The 18,242-nt window shown below is 35.7% G+C and overlaps 4 protein-coding genes across 5 annotated transcripts; 2 read left to right on the top strand and 2 right to left on the bottom strand.

Moving 5' to 3' along the window:
* Window positions 1-6,510: 6,510 nt before the first annotated feature.
* LOC114878051 (queuine tRNA-ribosyltransferase accessory subunit 2) lies at window positions 6,511-8,647 on the top strand. The gene is made up of 5 exons (XM_029191409.2): window positions 6,511-7,163; window positions 7,234-7,383; window positions 7,467-7,931; window positions 7,997-8,325; window positions 8,399-8,647. The coding sequence occupies exons 1-5, from the start codon at window positions 7,047-7,049 to the stop codon at window positions 8,517-8,519; spliced, it is 1,182 nt and encodes a 393-aa protein (XP_029047242.2). The 5' UTR covers window positions 6,511-7,046; the 3' UTR covers window positions 8,520-8,647.
* Window positions 8,571-10,788, bottom strand: LOC114878054 (ZZ-type zinc finger-containing protein 3). Its single transcript, XM_029191411.2, has 6 exons — window positions 10,710-10,788; window positions 9,706-10,163; window positions 9,467-9,623; window positions 9,166-9,407; window positions 8,975-9,100; window positions 8,571-8,909 (listed from the first exon to the last, which is right to left on the bottom strand). The coding sequence occupies exons 2-6, from the start codon at window positions 10,093-10,095 to the stop codon at window positions 8,658-8,660; spliced, it is 1,167 nt and encodes a 388-aa protein (XP_029047244.2). The 5' UTR covers window positions 10,096-10,163; window positions 10,710-10,788; the 3' UTR covers window positions 8,571-8,657.
* Window positions 10,789-11,100: 312 nt separating this feature from the next.
* LOC114878050 (b(0,+)-type amino acid transporter 1-like) lies at window positions 11,101-15,884 on the top strand. The gene is made up of 3 exons (XM_029191408.2): window positions 11,101-11,694; window positions 13,520-14,818; window positions 14,902-15,884. Exons 1-3 carry the CDS (start codon window positions 11,598-11,600, stop codon window positions 14,961-14,963), a joined length of 1,458 nt encoding a protein of 485 aa, XP_029047241.2. The 5' UTR covers window positions 11,101-11,597; the 3' UTR covers window positions 14,964-15,884.
* LOC114878055 (sorting nexin-16) lies at window positions 15,105-17,575 on the bottom strand. Of its 2 annotated transcripts, none has more exons than XM_029191413.2 (5): window positions 17,345-17,575; window positions 16,684-16,968; window positions 16,276-16,584; window positions 16,085-16,212; window positions 15,105-16,001 (listed from the first exon to the last, which is right to left on the bottom strand). In XM_029191413.2, the coding sequence occupies exons 1-5, from the start codon at window positions 17,348-17,350 to the stop codon at window positions 15,962-15,964; spliced, it is 768 nt and encodes a 255-aa protein (XP_029047246.1). In that variant the 5' UTR covers window positions 17,351-17,575; the 3' UTR covers window positions 15,105-15,961. The 2 variants fall into 2 exon arrangements, with proteins under 2 accessions (XP_029047246.1, XP_029047247.1); XM_029191414.2 differs by having other exon boundaries at window positions 16,684-16,987; window positions 17,345-17,573.
* Between the last annotated feature and the right edge of the window lie 667 nt (window positions 17,576-18,242).

The raw sequence follows: 18,242 nt of genomic DNA, 5'->3' as shown, positions 1-18,242 counted from the left end.
TTATACAATGATAATCGTGCAAATTGCTTTTTTGTGTATTTTATGCCTTAGCTCAGGATAGGGTTTTCTTGTACATATATACATATATAGATTTCGAATTTAAAAATGTAGAGAAGTCGGATGACCCTCCGACTTCACAATACACTTTCATTTTTATATGTACAAGAATTTATTTCGCGATGAGCGGATTTCAATATCAAAGTAATAAGCATGAATACTATTAATTATTATAACTACTTACTTTGATAACGAAATCGCTCTTGAAATTGAAACGTTATTCCGATTTTACTCGTGAAATTGGCATCAGTTTAGTATATGGGCTGGCCCCCAGCGGGGTCGGTATTTGCTCTTCAAGCATTGTATAAAGTTCCCCTTTCAAACTTGAAATTCATTCTGTCACGTTCACGGTTCTCGAACCTAAACACTCATCATTCGCACTTCAGCCTCACGAACTCTATCACATAATCATTTATCCATCTGCATACCTTTGTGTAGTGAAATATTACCCTGTTAGATATTAATGTACCAGTCATGTTCCTAGATCAGGATTTTCTATTTTAATTAGTGTTGCGAAAAATTTCCAACGCGAGAGTAAATATGACTATACACTGACTAGTATTCGGTGGGAATCCTTTTGGTTTTTAAACTCAATCCAATATATTATTTATTTAATAAAATTAGTTACAAGGATTCCGCGGCATAAGACCGTGAAACACCATCTCATGGGAGATAAACCCATGCATTACTAGGCCTTTGCAGGCGCAGCTTTAGAATACGGAACATGTGAAAATATGTTACCATATTCTAAACTGTAGTCCTTTTGTCTATACTATGGGCGTCCGTCAATCTGACACCGTTGGATGCAACGTGTTGGACGGGCGGGTAGCGCTCTTAGCGAAGGGGTGCATCCTGTCCTGGCGTTACGACGTCCAGGCGGGGTGGGTGGTATGTAGCGTCTGGCGTATTAACTAGGGGGCCTAAGAACCTTCGTTGCCAGCTGATATTAGCAGTGGACGTATGTTTGAGTCATATTTGCTCAATTTTGCTTTTCAATATTTGCTCTTCAAGCATAATTTAAAGCTCCCCTTTAGTCATGTTGCTAGATCAGGATTTTCTATTTTAATTAGTGTTGCGAAAAATTTTCAGCGCGAGAGTAACTATGACGATGCACTTACTAGTATTCGGTGGGAATCCTTTTGCTTTTTAAACTCAATGTTTTATTTAATTAATCAAATTATATACAAGGATTCCGCGGCATAAGACCGTGAACACCATCTCATGGGAGATAAAACCATGCATTACTAGGCCTTTGCAGGCGCAGCTTTAGAATGTGGCGGAGTACCAAATCTTCCATTTGATAAACTGCAGCCTTTTGTCTATACTATGGGCGTCCGTCAATCTGACACCGTTGGATGCAACGTGTTGGACGGGCGGGTAGCGCTCTTAGCGAAGGGGTGCACCCTGTTCTAGGCGGGGTGGGTGGTATGTAGCGTCGAGCGTAAGTTCAGGGGGCCTAAGAACCTCCGTTGCCAGCTGATATTAGAAGTGCACCATTTTTGCGTCATAGTTGCTCTATTTTGCTTTTCAATACTAGCTCTTCTTTCGTACTTGAAATTCATTCTGTCACGTTCACGGTTCTCGACCATAAACACTCATCATTCACACTTCAGCCTCACGAACTCTATCGCATAATCATTTATCCACCCGCATACCCCGGTAGAGTGAAATATTAGCCCATTAGATGTTTATGTACTAATCATGTTTTTAGATCGGGATTTTCTATTTTAATTAGTGTTGCGAAAAATTTCCAATGCGAGAGTAAATATGACAATGCACTGACTAGTATTCGGTGGGAATCCTTTTGGTTTTTAAACTCAATCCAATATTTTATTTATTTAATCAAATTAGTTACAAGGATTCCGCGGCATAAGACCGTGAAACACCATCTCATGGGAGATAAACCCATGCATTACTAGGCCTTTGCAGGCGCAGCTTTAGAATACGGAATATATGAAAATATGTTACCATATTCTAAACTGTAGTCCTTTTGTCTATACTATGGGCGTCCGCAAATCTGACACCGTTGGATGCAACGTGTTGGACGGGCGGGTAGCGCTCTTAGCGAAGGGGTGCATCCTGTCCTGGCGTTACGACGTCCAGGCGGGGTGGGTGGTATGTAGCGTCGAGCGTAAGTTCAGGGGGCCTAAGAACCTCCGTTGCCAGCTGATATTAGCAGTGCACCATGTTAGTGTCATAGTTGCTCAATTTTGCTTTTCAGTATTTGCTCTTCAAGCATTGTATAAAGTTCCCTTTTCGAACTTGAAATTCATTCTGTCACATTCACGGTTCTCGACCTCACGAACTCTGTCTCATAACCATTTATCCACCTGCATACCTTTGTGTAGTGAAATATTACCCCGTTAGATATTAATGTACCAGACATGTTTCTAGATTAGGATTTTCTATTTTAATTAGTGTTGCGAAAAATTTCCAACGCGAGAGTAAATATGACTATACACTGACTAGTATTCGGTGGGAATCCTTTTGGTTTTTATGTGATAAAATTAGTTACAAGGATTCCGCGGCATAAGACCGTGAACACCACCTCATGGGAGATAAAACCATGCATTACTAGGCCTTTGCAGGCACAGCCATAGAGTACGGGACATTTAAGTATGTCGCAGTCCATACGCTAAGCTGTCTTAAAGTCCTTTTGCCTATACTATTAGCGTCCACCACTCGAACACGTTGCATCCAACGTGTTCGATGGGTGGGTAGCGCTATTAGCGAAGGGGTGCATCCTGCCTTAATGGCCAGGTGCCATTACGGCCAGGTGCCTTAAACAGGCGGGATGGGTGGTATGTAGCGTCTGGCGTATGAACTAGGGGGCCTAAGAACCTTCGTTGCCAGCTGATATTAGCAGTGGACGCATGTGGAGTCATATTTGCTTAATTTTGCTTTTCAATATTTGCTCTTCAAGCATAATTTAAAGCTCCCCTTTAGTCATGTTGCTAGATCAGTATTTTCAGTTTTAATTAGTGTTGCGAAAAATAACGCGAGAGTAAATATGACGTTGCACTTACGAGTATAGGGTGGGAATCCTTTTGGTTTTGAAAGTCAATGTTTTATTTAGTTAATCAAATTAGTTACAAGGATTCCGCGGCATAAGACCGTGAAACCATCTCATGGGAGATAAAACCATGCATTACTAGGCCTTTGCAGGCGCAGCTTTAGAATGTGGCGCACGACCATATGTTACATATTGTAAACTGCAGCCTTTTGTCTATACTATGGGCGTCCGTCAATCTGACACCGTTGGATGCAACGTGTTGGACGGGCGGGTAGCGCTCTTAGCGAAGGGGTGCATCCTATCCTAGGCGGGGTGGGTGGTGGTAGCGTCGAACGCAAGTTCAGGGGGCCTAAGAACCTCCGTTGCCAGCCCTATATTAGAAGTGCACCATGTTAGCGTCATACTTGCTCTATTTTGCTTTTCAGTATTTGCTCTTCAAGCATTGTAGAAAGCTCTTCGTTCATACTTCAATTTCATTCTGTCACGTTCACGGTTCTCGATCATAAACACTCATCATTCACACTTCAGCCTCACGAACTCTATCACACAATCATTTATCCACCCGCATACCCCAGTGTAGTGAAATATTAGCCCGTTAGATGTTTATGTACTAGTCATGTTTTTAGATCAGGATTTTCTATTTTAATTAGTGTTGCGAAAAATTTCCAATGCGAGAGTAAATATGACAATGCACTGACTAGTATTCGGTGGGAATCCTTTTGGTTTTTAAACTCAATCCAATATTTTATTTATTTAATCAAATTAGTTACAAGGATTCCGCGGCATAAGACCGTGAAACACCATCTCATGGGAGATAAACCCATGCATTACTAGGCCTTTGCAGGCGCAGCTTTAGAATATGGAACATATGAAAATATGTTATCATATTCTAAACTGTAGTCCTTTTGTCTATACTATGGGCGTCCGCAAATCTGACACCGTTGGATGCAACGTGTTGGACGGGCGGGTAGCGCTCTTAGCGAAGGGGTGCATCCTGACCTGGCGTTACGACGTCCAGGCGGGGTGGGTGGTATGTAGCGTCGAGCGCAAGTTCAGGGGGCCTAAAAACCTCCGTTGCCAGCTGATATTAGCAGTGCACCATGTTTTACGTCATAATTGCTCAATTTTGCTTTTCTGTATTTGCTCTTCAAGCTTTATATTTGCAAAGTTGAGTCACTTTCATTAAATAGTCTGGTAAAAACGTTTATTTCATCGCTATCTTCTCCATTCGCTCTCGTCTTCGACTGACCTCACACCACGTTACGCATGTCCTTTTACCTCCAATCACTCTGTCTTTCTTTCGCGGTCATCCTCCAAGCTATCCGACTATATACTCCACCCCCCGGGGGTGCCAGCCCGTACACTAAATCGGAGCCGTGAAATTTCGCCGATATTCTTACTTTTAATAAAGTGAGAATATCATCTTTAGTTTTTGCTAATCATACGTTTTAGCTTAGGCATTTCAGCACACATGAAGAAAACTGGTAGGTGCAAATATCTTGGCCTTGTTCATTTTTATGCCCAAAGCTCATTCGGGTACTTAGATGTACTCGCGTGGGTGGAGGGCGGTGGACAAGGTTTAGTTTTAAGTGTAATACATTTTGGCGACTGACAAAAGTAGTGAACCACGATACAAATTCCACATGTGTGTGTGTGGTTAGGATGTGGGATTTGTATCCTTTATTAACAATCTTAACTTACTATACCATTACAAAATACTTATCAAGAATAAATTGAAAAATTTTTACATTAGATAATTCAATAGAATACGAAAATGAAATGTATTACTTTAGCATAATGTTCACTATTATTTGTCAGTCGATTTCAGCAAAAAGGTATGATTTTATTAGAGTGTGAAAGTTGAATTGAACTCGGGTGTCGGAGGCGTCCCGGGACGTTCTCCCTAGGTGTAGGCATTTTGCACCCGGGTGGTTGTATGAGAACCGTGGAGTGAATTTTTGTGAGAATGATTTTTGCCCTTTTTTAAATATAGCGATAGGCAGGCAGGTAGTTTACTTCTGGTGTGATTGAGTTTAGTTTATAAGTAGGCAGGGTCAGAGCAAGCTTTCATGTTTCTCTTCGTATTCTCCTCTAATACGTGAGAAGCTTGTATCTGGGGTTGGGAAACCAAAAATCAAGAGAAAAGATGAAAATGCAATTTAATTAATTTATCAATTAATTAATTTAGCATTCTCTCTTGATTTTTTCAAGGCCAAGCCTTATTAGTTTGTAAGTCGTAGTCGTGGTACTAGACCCGATTACAAAAATGAAGTATTAAAGTGAAAGTGCAGTGAAGTGAAGTGAAATTAAAAAGTGTTTTGTGCTTGGACATTTGCAAAAATTGTGCAGGTATGCGAGTAGCGATTCAAGGGATCGTTGCTCGTTTACGTGTTACGTTTTCACAAATGTCTGAGCAAACGTAAAATTTCCGCGAGTGATTTTTGTGAGGCTATTGCCGAAGAAAGAAGAGGCTATATGCTGAAGAGCCCCGGCAAAATTTGCCCAGAAGAGGGGAACTACTAATGGCTCTCCATCTTCGGATGGACAGTCATTCTGTCACTATGCTCGCTAATTTGTTTTTTCATTTTTTGTATTTTTCCTTGAACGGTATGAATAATAACTGGCGGTCAACTCGCGATTTTATTTCCCCTATTTCTTTTTCGTTTATTGCTTTATTGAAATAAATTATTCTTTTCTTATTGATTTGCACATCAATTATATTTCATGTTCTTATTTTAATTATGTTCTATTTATTTAAAACATACTCTGAGATTGTAATGGTAATGATATTTTCTGTTGTCGGCATTTTTCATTTCAATTGTAATCGAAATTATGATGTTAATTATATTTTCTATTTCAGCATTTTATTGTTGAATTATTTTTTATTGTTACTGAAATTATGATGTTAATTATATTTTCTATTTCAGCATTTTATTGTTGAATTGTTATTTTGTTAATTGTTACAGAAATTATGATGTTAATTGTATTTTCTATTCCAGCATTTTATTTCAGCATTTTATTTCAGCATTTTATTTCAACATTTTATTTCAGCATTTTACTTCAGCATTTTATTTCAGCATTTTGTTTCAGCATTTTATTTCAGCATTTTATTGAATTGTTATTTTCTCAATTGTTTCTGATATTAGGATGTTAATTCTATTTTCTATTTCAAGATTGTATTGTTTAAATTTTTATTTTATGTTGTCTGTTTTGAATGCTTTCACGTTATTGTATATCTAATCCTAATAATTATGTTTTCCGTTACAGCATTTTATTGTTAAATTATTATTATTTTCTCAATTCTTTCTGATATTAGGATGTTAATTTTATTTTCTATTTCAAGATTGTATTGCTTAAATTTTTATTTTATGTTATCTGTTTTGAATGGTTTCACGTTCTTATGATTTTAGGGTGGGTCACTAACGTAGCCACCTCCACGTGGTGTGACCCGGTAATTGATATCGTTTTCTAAAGATAACTTTTAGAAAGCGATATCAAGCTAAGAGCTACTATAAAAAGATTTATATATTTTTTAATTGGGAAACAATAGTTTAAATTCAGAAAAGTATTTTCGGGATTGCAATATTACCATATAGAACCTATAACTATAGTAATTTTATAGTTCTTGAAAAAGGAGCTTGTATGATTTTTGACTAATTACCTCCTTCTTTTCGAAGTCGGTTAAAAATAAAATAAAAAGAAAATCACAAAATATGGAATTTAGAAAGAACGAAGTTGTTTGATACGTAATGGTAGAGAGAAATCAACCCTGGCGAAGATATTTCTTCTGAGGTGGCGCTTAAATCAGTTTCTGTTCGGCCTAATTTTCGATGAAACGTTGACTGTTTTACCGACGCGGAATTCGAAGTTCGGCCTCCACACTAGCAGCGCCCTAACTAAAGTACTTACTTACTTGTAAAAGAGATTTATAACAAATTTTTTAAGAAAGATACTCAACATTAGTATAAAATTCAATATGAAGTTTAATACTAATTCTTTAAAATCCTGCGTCGCTCGAATTGGTACTTTATCAGAGTTTCAAAGAATTCCCAATGCTAGCTTTGAAACTCCTCTGGCTCTTATTTATACAAAGGTAAACTTCCATAGCTTATAATTCAGATTAATTATTATTATACTATCTTATTTGACATTATCTTTATTAGGGAGGCATCGTTCCACACTTAACAAAGGATGTCTTCCAAATGGTTACCAAAGATCCACAGTTGTTATCTGTTTCTCTTACCTCTACAATTTCAATGTTAGAATCAATAAAAGATTGCAGTGTTAACTTTGCAGAATTTGTTGGTATGAAGGTATAATGTGATTCATCATCATTGTTAATGTTCTATAACATTATCTTTATACATAACATTTTAGGTAAATATTTTTATTTTAGGAATATTTAAATTTTCTTACAACTCATGACCCATGTTATGCTATCCCATCAGGTTATCATCAACCTGATTCTATTCCTTTATGGACTAAAAATGGAAAACATATGTTAACACCTAGTAAATACATGGATATTATAGAAGCATTTAAACCAGATTTGTATGTTGCTTTTCATGATGGAGATACCAATATTAATAGTAGTAAAAGAAGGGTATCAAAGGCTGTACATCGTAGTATGGTATTTTTTGAACAGTGTATGCTCAGACATTCAGCTTCCATTGAATTAAAATCTTCAGAAATATTGGGTGCTATTGAAGGTGGCTATGACATAGAAGCTAGAACAGTGTCAGCCAATTTTTTAAAAGATAAACCTGTATTAGGATATATAATTGATGGACTGCATAATAATGGACCAGATGTAACAAATATACAAACAGATCAAATTAAAAAAGTAGTATCACATGTCATTGTAAGTATTAAGTTCTTTGTTCCTGTGGGTTAATATATTTTTTGAAATCATTGTGATCGTTACAGAACATTTTACCTCCTGAAAAATTAAAAGTATCAGTAGGATGCTGGAATCCCCTTACTGTACTAGATCTTGTTGAATTAGGTGTAGATGTATTTGATACATCATACCCTTATATAGCTACTCAAAATGCAGAAGCTTTAACTTTTTTATGTGATCATGATGTTTGCAATAACATGGAACATGTGATGTCATTTAAAGAAGATAGGTATAAGGAGGATTTTTCTCCCATATGCTCGCATTGCGAGTGTGTTGCATGTAAAAATCATACCAGAGCATATTTACATCATTTATGTAATACTAGAGAAATGCTTTCTATGGTACTCTTAATGATGTAAGTAAGAGTTAATCAATGGTATTAATAATGTTTTTTAATTATACATGCACACATTAACTTATGTTTTTAGACACAATGTACATCAGTATCTTGAATTTTTTAAGATTATACGGGAAAGTATAAGAAACGGCACTCTTGATCAGTGTAGAAAAAAAATTAATTTAAAGTTCAAACAGACGAATAACACCTAGTCAAGTAAGTCTACAGATATAGGAAGCAGGAGATGTACAAAAACAACCAAATTGTAAAAAAGTATTAATAGTTTAATATTAAATTATTTTTACATGCTGGTTTTATAATAAAATCATATCGATACAAACTTGTTAAAATTATTCGGGTAAAAAATTAGGATCTAAGTAATTGTAAGACGAATTACTGAAACTTTGCGGGAAATAATCTAAATCGTAGCTTCTAGTATACTGGGGTGGTTTTATAGGAATCAGTCTGTGTAGTATATCATGTAATGGCTTTTCATCTTCTAATTGTAGTACTGCACAATCGCCGCATAAGTCAAGCCCATTTTGACATTCCGAACAATGCCACCTTGTGCCTGTTAAAGGCTCTTCTCCACATATCGAACACTATAAAAGAAAGACATTAACTTTTAAGTTCTCTCAATGTACCGCGAAAACCATCATTCATGTACCTTATATCCAACATGTTTAAATACAGAAGATGAATTTTCCTCTTTCTCAGCTTTTACTTGTCTTAATAATTCTATATGCCTCAGTTCAGGATTATCATCAATAGTACTATTTCCAGCATCGTCTTCCTATAATTAAAAATTGTTATTTATATGAAACATACAGTCCATACTTTTATATAAAATATACATACAGATTCTTCTGCAACTGGCTGTTCTTTGCTTTCATCAGCCATTGTAAAAGACATGTCCTGATGCGGGAAGAACGTAGAACGTCTAAATAGCGAGTAATTATTGCGCTGATGTCTATGGCCGATTCCTCTTTTAACATCTAATTTCATTTTAGGGCCACGTCCGGGTATAGGTAATCCAGCTCTTAAAAGTTTAATAAAATATTTCTGCACTCTGCTAGAAACTTGTTTCGGAGTTCTATTACCTATTTAAAAAAGTCAGAATTAATTCATGAATCGAATAAGTAAAGATTTATTAATATACCTAAAGCATTAGCTATCTTAGTCCATCTTCTCATTTCTACTTCTTCTGGAGGATATTCAATTAAAAGTTCCTCTAATCTCCTTTGTTCTTCCACTGTCCACAATTGATTAAAGGTTTCTGGTTTACTTTCATCAAAAGCACGTCCTCTTACTAAAATCTATAATAAAGTATGTATTAATACAGATGCTTTACGTAGAAGAAAAATGTTCCTTATATCTATCAGAAAAATTAAAATGTACTTTTCCATTCTCTTGTTCTGTCTTTGTTGGTACATGAGGTAATACATGTCCATGCCTTGTCTGAGGTCTCATACGCATATCAGGTGCAGCTACATTATACTGTGACCACTCAATGTAAGGAATTTCTGCAATCTTTTGTGGCCCTGGTAATTCTGGTAATTCACCATTTTGTATCTGAGCCACAAAAGATATTGGATCCTTCAGTGCTTTGGAACGAATAGATAAGAGTTTATCCAAATCTTCTATAGCTTGGGTTCGTTGCGCTTCGAGAATTACAATCGTTTTTAAAAGGGCTGTGTAATCTTTATTCCCTTTTAATGCTAGGTGATCGGATTCAAAATAAAATTCACTGGGTTCTTCATCTTGACATCTCTTTTCTTCATCTCCCATCGTTAATCAATGTTTCAGTTTTGGACAGGTTATACGCGTGTTCACCGCAACACATTAACCTCAACTATCTGTCAAAATGAAATGACGAATATCTGTGCAACATAGCTATCAAATAAAATTCATATACAATTATTGATCTTGATTAAAACATGATTGTAAATTCCGTGAAAATTCAACTTCAAATATGAATGATGCGTCCCATATGGTCACGTGAATCTGTCCGCGATGCCGCTTTGGAGCGCGTGCTCTCTCTCTAAAGTCAAAAACACGTGTCGTAAACATTCATTCAAATATCTTAAATAATATAAATCAGATATCGTACGGTTTATTTAAATTTGCATTTGAGATTTTAATGTTAACTTTAGTATTTATTGCATTGTAATAAAGATATCTTTTATCTCTTCTCTCATAAACAGATATCCATGTAACAAGTAGAAGCTGAATAAGATTAAATTGTTAATAATTAAAAGCATTATATAACATTGAATTTCAAAATGAAAAAGGTTCCAAAAGATTTCCCCTCATTTCAGAGATAACGATGTCATGATTCATCTATGATTAACAATGTGTTTCCGTATATCATAAAAGTTGTTACGTTTCTTCAAAAAACTTACCCTATCTTTAAGCCATGTAAATGTCCATTCTATAAATTTGTATGACGCATAATGTTACAACAAAGAATTCAAATTTAATCATTGGCCAAGAAACATGAAAACAAGGAGGATAGGAGAATACATGCATTGATGAGACATCGCTTTCCACCGATTTACCGTCGTTCTCAAAAGGATGAAACGGTATCCGAATTATTATCTTATCAAGTGTTTCTCTTTCTGACAAAACTTCATAATACATTCCGAAATGTGAGCGATTGCCGAAAGGTGACGCATGTATGTACCGTCCCCGTATAACCGATATGGACGGTGTTGTAAATTTTGTGCAAACAGTTCTTTTAACGCTCACTAATCGCACACCGTTTGTAGTTTATTGGTGTCGAAAGAAGGACGCGTTGTGACCAAAGCAATTTAATTGGTAGCTTTTATCTAATTACGTATTATTAACGAGCTTTCCTCTTCGGATACGTTAAATCAGCCATAAATTCATCGAAATCGATCGGACGGCTACCGATTGTCAAAGATATCGGGATCGCGACACGGGTACATGCTACTCTTATCAGAAGAAACATCGCGCGCCTGTAAAAATAAGTGACTAGCTGACCCGTTAACACTTCAGTCTCGTTCTGGACATCTTACGATAACGTCACACTGTCTTCGATTCGGCTCCTAAGACACGAGGAAACCGATTCGTGTCTTGGTCGAGCGGACTGTACGGGAAGAGCCAGGAAGAGCCGATCGAAGGCAGTTTGAAAACCTGCGTGTAGTTCGCGCGATGAGTCGTTGAATTCGAAATTAAAAAAGAAATAGAAAAACGACACTTGCGGAAGTGCTGGTGAATTGGATAATTCGCTGTAAATCGCTCCTCGTTGTACTCGAATCTCCTACAAAATGAGGCAACACGAAGAAAAAGAAAATGGAAGAATCGCGCTAAAACGAGAGTTAGGCCTTTTCAGTGCAGTGAGCATCATAGTGGCTGTTATGATCGGTACGGAATTGTTACGAAATAATAAAATGTTATTAATTGAATCTACCATCTATCCAACTTTCGTTTACATTACGTTTAATGAAAAATCGAAAATATCTAGTGTTTTCTTCCGATGCAACCCTACTGTTTATTGTTCAATACCCGTGTGATTTGATAGCGTCGATCGTTTGCTTTTCGTTTTCCTTCCTTCTCATTTTTTCGTAGTTCTTTTTAAACGTAGATAATCCATATAATTGCATTATTGTTTCACGGCTTGCTACCGATGATATTCGAAACGATTATGCGAAACATGATTCAAACTCCTTTATGCATTATCAGCGTTGTTCTACTTAATTATTCTTACGTAAGGAAATTTAAATTCCTTCAACTTGGAATACCCAAACAATGAACTTTATTTTTAAACCCGATGCATCTTCTCACGCAAACATCCTCGCAATTGCAATATATTTATTGATCTTTTGCCTAAAAGTCACGTAAATGTAACGTTAACAACAACAAGAGAAACTTGCAATTACTTTAAAGTAATAGTATTATTGCATGCATGCTGATAATAAGAAATCGGTATCGACATTGTCGCAATTTCATCTGAGAAACGATAGGAGCCAGTGTTGAAATTTAATTATCCCTACACTCCGTCTTTGCTTGTAAAAATATTTTTCTTTTCGTAAAATAAAAGATTTTCTTTCTGCAAATAAAAGATAGGATCGATACAAAGTGTTGAAATACCCTGTTTATACACTATACTCTGCAACTTACACGTCGGATATAGATAACGTTTCGTTATAAATCCTGTTTATCACCCATCTGAAAGGTATTAAATATAATAATTAGAAAAATTGTTGCGATATTCGTAGAATCACAGAAGGCCAACAGTTCCCCTCAAGCAATCCATTTGAGAACTGTTAACAGCAATTGCATAATTGTGTACATCTGAATAAGCTTCAGGTTTATAATATAGCTCGTCTTCTTTAACGACTCAAAGCGTTCTCCCGCCACTTTTTCACAGTAGCCTTTTGATAACGAACAGTTCCTGTTTACCGTTTCAAGTACTTATATTAACATTACAAGTAATATGACATTGCATGTTAGACCTTATTCGATAATTATTCAATTTCTTCTCATTTTGGACTAAATTTTTGATTGTTGAACAATTATTTACTTATGGAATTTTTACAATCAATGAAGTGGTAACCAAGTATGTTTTTGGGTTCCTGATTGAAGCCTTGATACTTTTATCTTGTTGTTAAATATTGTGATACAATTAAATAAGACCCCTCGAATAACATCTAGATTAGTCCAATATAATCTAGTCAATCTAGTTGAGATTAAGTATATAATTATATTTTGTATTAAAAAAAAGAACTCGACGTAACATTTTGGTAATTATGCGTCGAGCTTTGACACGATTACGAATCAAGAGGGTTAATCAAGGTTAATCACTGACCCACGCGCCCGAGTATTACGAGACATCCTTCTCGAGTAGGTATATTTGGTTGATTTTAATCGAACTTCGTAGATCGACAAATCGATCGGACTTAACATTATCTGAGAACACGACGCGACTTTTACCTTCGAGATTTTATCAATTAGATAAAAACGTATGGAATTTCAATAATTGATATTGAACTACCTGTACCGTCTCAACATAATTAACAGCGTTATTATAAGATTATAAGAAACAGATAAGGGGTAAATACATATTTAAATGATGAATCGATAAAAGTTGCAGAGATAAGAATTTATTCCTTTTCAAAGTACATTAACTTCATGAAATTATCTCGCACGCTTCGTTTACTATTAATCCAACAATTATTTTTATTTTAAGGTTCCGGAATCTTTGTCTCTCCCACCAGTGCTCTGGAAAAATCAGGCTCCGTTGGTTTCTGTTTGATCGTTTGGATCACCTGCGGTATATTGTCTCTCCTTGGCGCGTTAGCTTTTGCCGAATTAAGCACAGTGGTACCGCGTTCTGGTGCCGAATACGCTTACTTCATCGAAGCGTTTTCACCGTTGCATCGATACGCTGGACAGATACCAGCTTTCGTATGTTCCTGGGTATACGTGGTGTTGTTACGACCAGCGGAAGTGGCCGTGGTTATGCTCACCTTCGCCGAGTACAGCGTGCAACCGTTCTCCAACTACCTGGAGGATCTGCCAGAGGAATCGATGTCTCGGTTGAAGAAATTCATAGCCGTCTTAGCTCTCGGTTTAATCACCTACATCAATCTGACCAGCGTGAAACTTTACGTGAGGGTTCAGAATATATTCACGATATGCAAAATAGTCGCATGCGTGTTCGTGATCGGCGGAGGGATCTGGTGGTTGTCTACCGGTCACACTCAATTATTGGAGAAACCATTTCGCGGAACTACGACGTCTCTCGGTGACGTGGCTTTAGCATTCTACAGTGGATTATGGGCTTACGATGGATGGACCTCGGCTGCGGTCGTTACCGAAGAAATCCAACGACCGGAAGTGAATATACTTCGAAGTATTTTGATCGCAGTGCCATTGATCACTGTTCTATACGTTTCGATGAATTTAATGTACATGGCTGCGCTAACGATACCGGAAATGGTTGGTGCACGAGCTGTCGCGGTTCTTTGGGCAGACAAAGTCTTACCTTCCTGGTTGAGTTTCGCGGTACCACTCGGGGTTGTTTTGTCCACCTTCGGATGCGGTCTAAGTATTCAGTTCGGTGTTTCCAGGCTGTGTTACGTGGCCGGAAGGGAAGGACACGTGCCACGGGTGTTCAGTTTCGTGCATATCGAAAAACTGACCCCAGCGGCTGCTGTTGCTGTTCAAGGAATACTCGCGTTGGTTTGTTTGCTCTTGGGAAACATCATCGCCCTGATCGAATTCGCGAGTTTCTTGACGTGGGTGTTTTACGGTCTCGCAATGTTATCACTGATAATTATGCGACGAACGAAACCGGATGCACCTAGACCATACGCGGTACCGATCGTAGTACCGTGGTTGGTACTGGGGATTGCAATCTTCCTGGCTGTCACTCCGATTATACACGATCCGTCACCTAAATATCTGTTTGCCCTGATATTTATTCTTCTTGGTGTCGGCATTTATCACGTTTACGTGTACAATAAAGCCAGAAGCACGTTTGCAGGTGAGTGTTACGAAATGGGTACCTTTTATTTCATACCGTTAACAAAATGTAATTGTTCGTTTTTTCTTTTTTTTTGTTTTCAGTGAGACTCACGTACCTGATCCAAGCGTTATGTCTAGTTGTTGCTCCAGATAAAGAAGACTGATGCGACGTTTAACTTAGTATATCTTATTTGCTGTGTAAAGCGAGATCCCGTTCTTGTTACGATAGAAATCAAATCGATAGGTATATTTTATGACAAATAACGAAACACTTTTTGTTGATTTCATGTTTTTTCAGTTTTTTATTAAAATTGTTTCATGTTTCTACAAAACAATGAATTCAAAAGTATAACAATGCTTTTACATTTGTGCAGTATTGTAAAGGTTTTATAAAACAACCGCAGAGATATAATAAATATTGATTATAGTACAGAATTAGCAACATAGCAAATGTAACGTATTAATTTAAGAAAATATCAAATATTTATTATATCTGTACATAAGTATACTTTAAATATCATAATATTGTAATATCCTAATCATCTTCCAGGATCACTGATATTTCAATACTATGATAATAATAAATATTATTAATGTCAATTATATCTCTAAAAACATGATTATTGCTAACATGATGTAAAATGTTACAAAATATATTGAACTTTTATAAAACACCAAAGATCAACGCACTTTGGTATATATTCATAGTCAACTTGTAATAACATTTCGTTTACCGACATTTGTTCTTTTTTTATCTTCACATTTTGACTCATAAGTATATTGTTAGATATACTACGTATATAAATATATGTATTTGTTCATTACAACTGTAAGGCACCTCTGTAAGGCTTTTACGAAGTTATGTTTATTGCTAGGAAAGCTCAATGTACTTATTATTTTAAGAAATCTTATACATATCAATTTACATAATAATCAACTTGTATATAAATATGTAATCAAAAATGCATAACTGAAAGTATAAAGTAGATAATATCTAATGTTTAACAGATATTTCAAACGATTGATGGAATTGCAGCAATGTAAATGAGATTTATAGAGTAAAATTAAGTCTTATAGTATAAAAATCCAAGTTGCCTATTTACTCCAGTCCGAAATTTTTTACTAATATCAACTTGTTAATTTAAAATTAGTTACAAAATTGTTATTGGGTTGCACCACATTTCGGACAGGTTTGTCTTTCACTAAAACACGAATGTAGTAGTTTAGATACTGATTGTAAATAATATTAAATCTTTGATTATACCCCATTACATTATTTAATTACCTTAGTATCTGATGTAGTTTCTTTCTAAGCTCATTGCATAAAGATGTTTCAGATGCAAGCGCGGCATCTCTCTCCCTCAACTGTTGTCTTAAATGATATATAGTGTCTTCTAATGCTTCAAAAATTGCCTGAGAAAAAGGAGGATCTCAATAAAAGAAACAAATACAAAGAGACTTAATGCAAACACTTACTCTAGATTCTTCTGCAGTGTCAGATAAAGCGGGTGGCTCATCTAAACAAAAAAATTCTCTAACACATGTAGTGCCAATAAGAAGAGGACTACTTAATATTGCATTAACAAATGCTTGGAGACCACGAATTCTTTCTTCTAAAAAGCTTGGAGCAAAATTATCTCCAAGCCATTTCTTTCTAGGTAAACTTAATTGTGAAATGGGAATTTTTTGTCTTCTCAACTGTGACAATAAACGAACAAAGTCTGTATATCTTCTAAATACAAACCAACAGTCTCCATTCTTTAGTTCTACACGTAATTTATAAACCTGAAAAAAAAAATATTCATAAAACTATAATGAATATTGTTAGACATAGTAAGTATATAAATATATACGACTCAGTAATAAATTTGCAGTTCTACTAACTGTAAATCTAGCTCTCTCTTCCATAATCTCATATCCAACTATTGGTATTCTTAAGTCATCACTGGTCAATGGTGGTTGTAAGATGCCTGGATTTGCATTATCATTGTCAGGATAATTAAATCTTTGTACAGTAAATGAATTTGAATGGCCAGATCCATCAGAGTCCGGACTATCAAGTATTCTCACATTGCCTGATTGAGAACCCCTTGCTTTACTAATTGCAAGTGTAACTTCACTAATACATCCCACACCAGACTCTGACGTGGACATTTTACCACCAACAAACTAAATGAAATCATGCATACTTAAAAAGAAAATTAAAGTAAATTACTACAAAGATACGCAATAAAATGATATTTACTATAGATAATATGAAAATATTATTTATTTAATATAATATTGAAATACATTAAAATAATTTAAAGGTTCATGCTCTTATATTAAAAAAACAAGAAGTCAAATATTAGAAAATATTCTGTTACATAGGTAAATATAAATCATTTTGAATGGTATATAAAGACAAAGAAAGAAAATATGACGGAAGTAACGTAATCAGAATTTTGTACCGATATAGATAATTATAACAACTTAGTACATTTAAGAAATTCACTTTAGATATTATAAATATTAAAATTGACATTGCATTAAAGAAAACACCAACCTCCATGTGAACAAATACGCACAGCGTACTGTTTTATAACTATTTACTACTTAATCTAATTTACAATATAAAACCATAATTCATAAATGTATTATTTGTTAAAAACATCACGTATAATATAAATACAAAGTCATTTAATTAACGGGAAAAAACAAAATTGACATGACATATTGAGAGTTTGCAAATACACTCTACCCACGAAACTGGAGTAACTTAGACAATGAACTAAAACAGTACCAAATACATACCAGTGACTATAGATTCAACAAGACTGGACAACGACTTTCTTCTCGACAGACCATCCATACATTCTTTTCATCCCTACATTCTTCTCATCCCTACATTCTTTGCATCCCTACATTCTTTTCAGCCATACATTCTTTCCATCCCTACATTCCTTACATCGCTTCATCCCTTATATCCCTACATTCCTTGCGTCCCGACATTCCTTACATCTCTTCATCCCTTACATCCCTGCATTCTTTTCATCCCTACATTCCTTACATTTCTTCATTCCTTACATCCCTGCATTCTTTTCATCCCTATATTCTTTTCATTCCTGCATTCCTTACATCTCTGCATCCCTTATAATAAATATATTATAAAGACTGCTACAAGTAAAGGTAAGCAGAGGTACGTAAAGGTAAGTAAAGGTAAGTAAAGCCTTGTGAAAACTAATTTTAAATTTAAATTTTTGCAAAATTTAGTTCCTTTTTTTACCGCCAGGGGGCGCTTACTCGGCGTCGAAAATTTAGTTCACATTTTTGCCGCTAGAGGGCCAAAATTCTGACATGATTTAGTTCTTTTTTTCGCCGCCAGAGGGCGCTGATTCGACATCGAAATTTTAGTTCACATTTTTGCCGCTAGAGGGCCAAAATTCTGACATGATTTAGTTCTT

This window comes from Osmia bicornis, chromosome 5 (genome assembly GCF_907164935.1).
Source record: "Osmia bicornis bicornis chromosome 5, iOsmBic2.1, whole genome shotgun sequence".
In the NCBI taxonomy this organism is placed as follows: Eukaryota; Metazoa; Arthropoda; class Insecta; order Hymenoptera; family Megachilidae; genus Osmia; species Osmia bicornis.
This window is presented reverse-complemented; position numbering and strand designations above follow the sequence as displayed.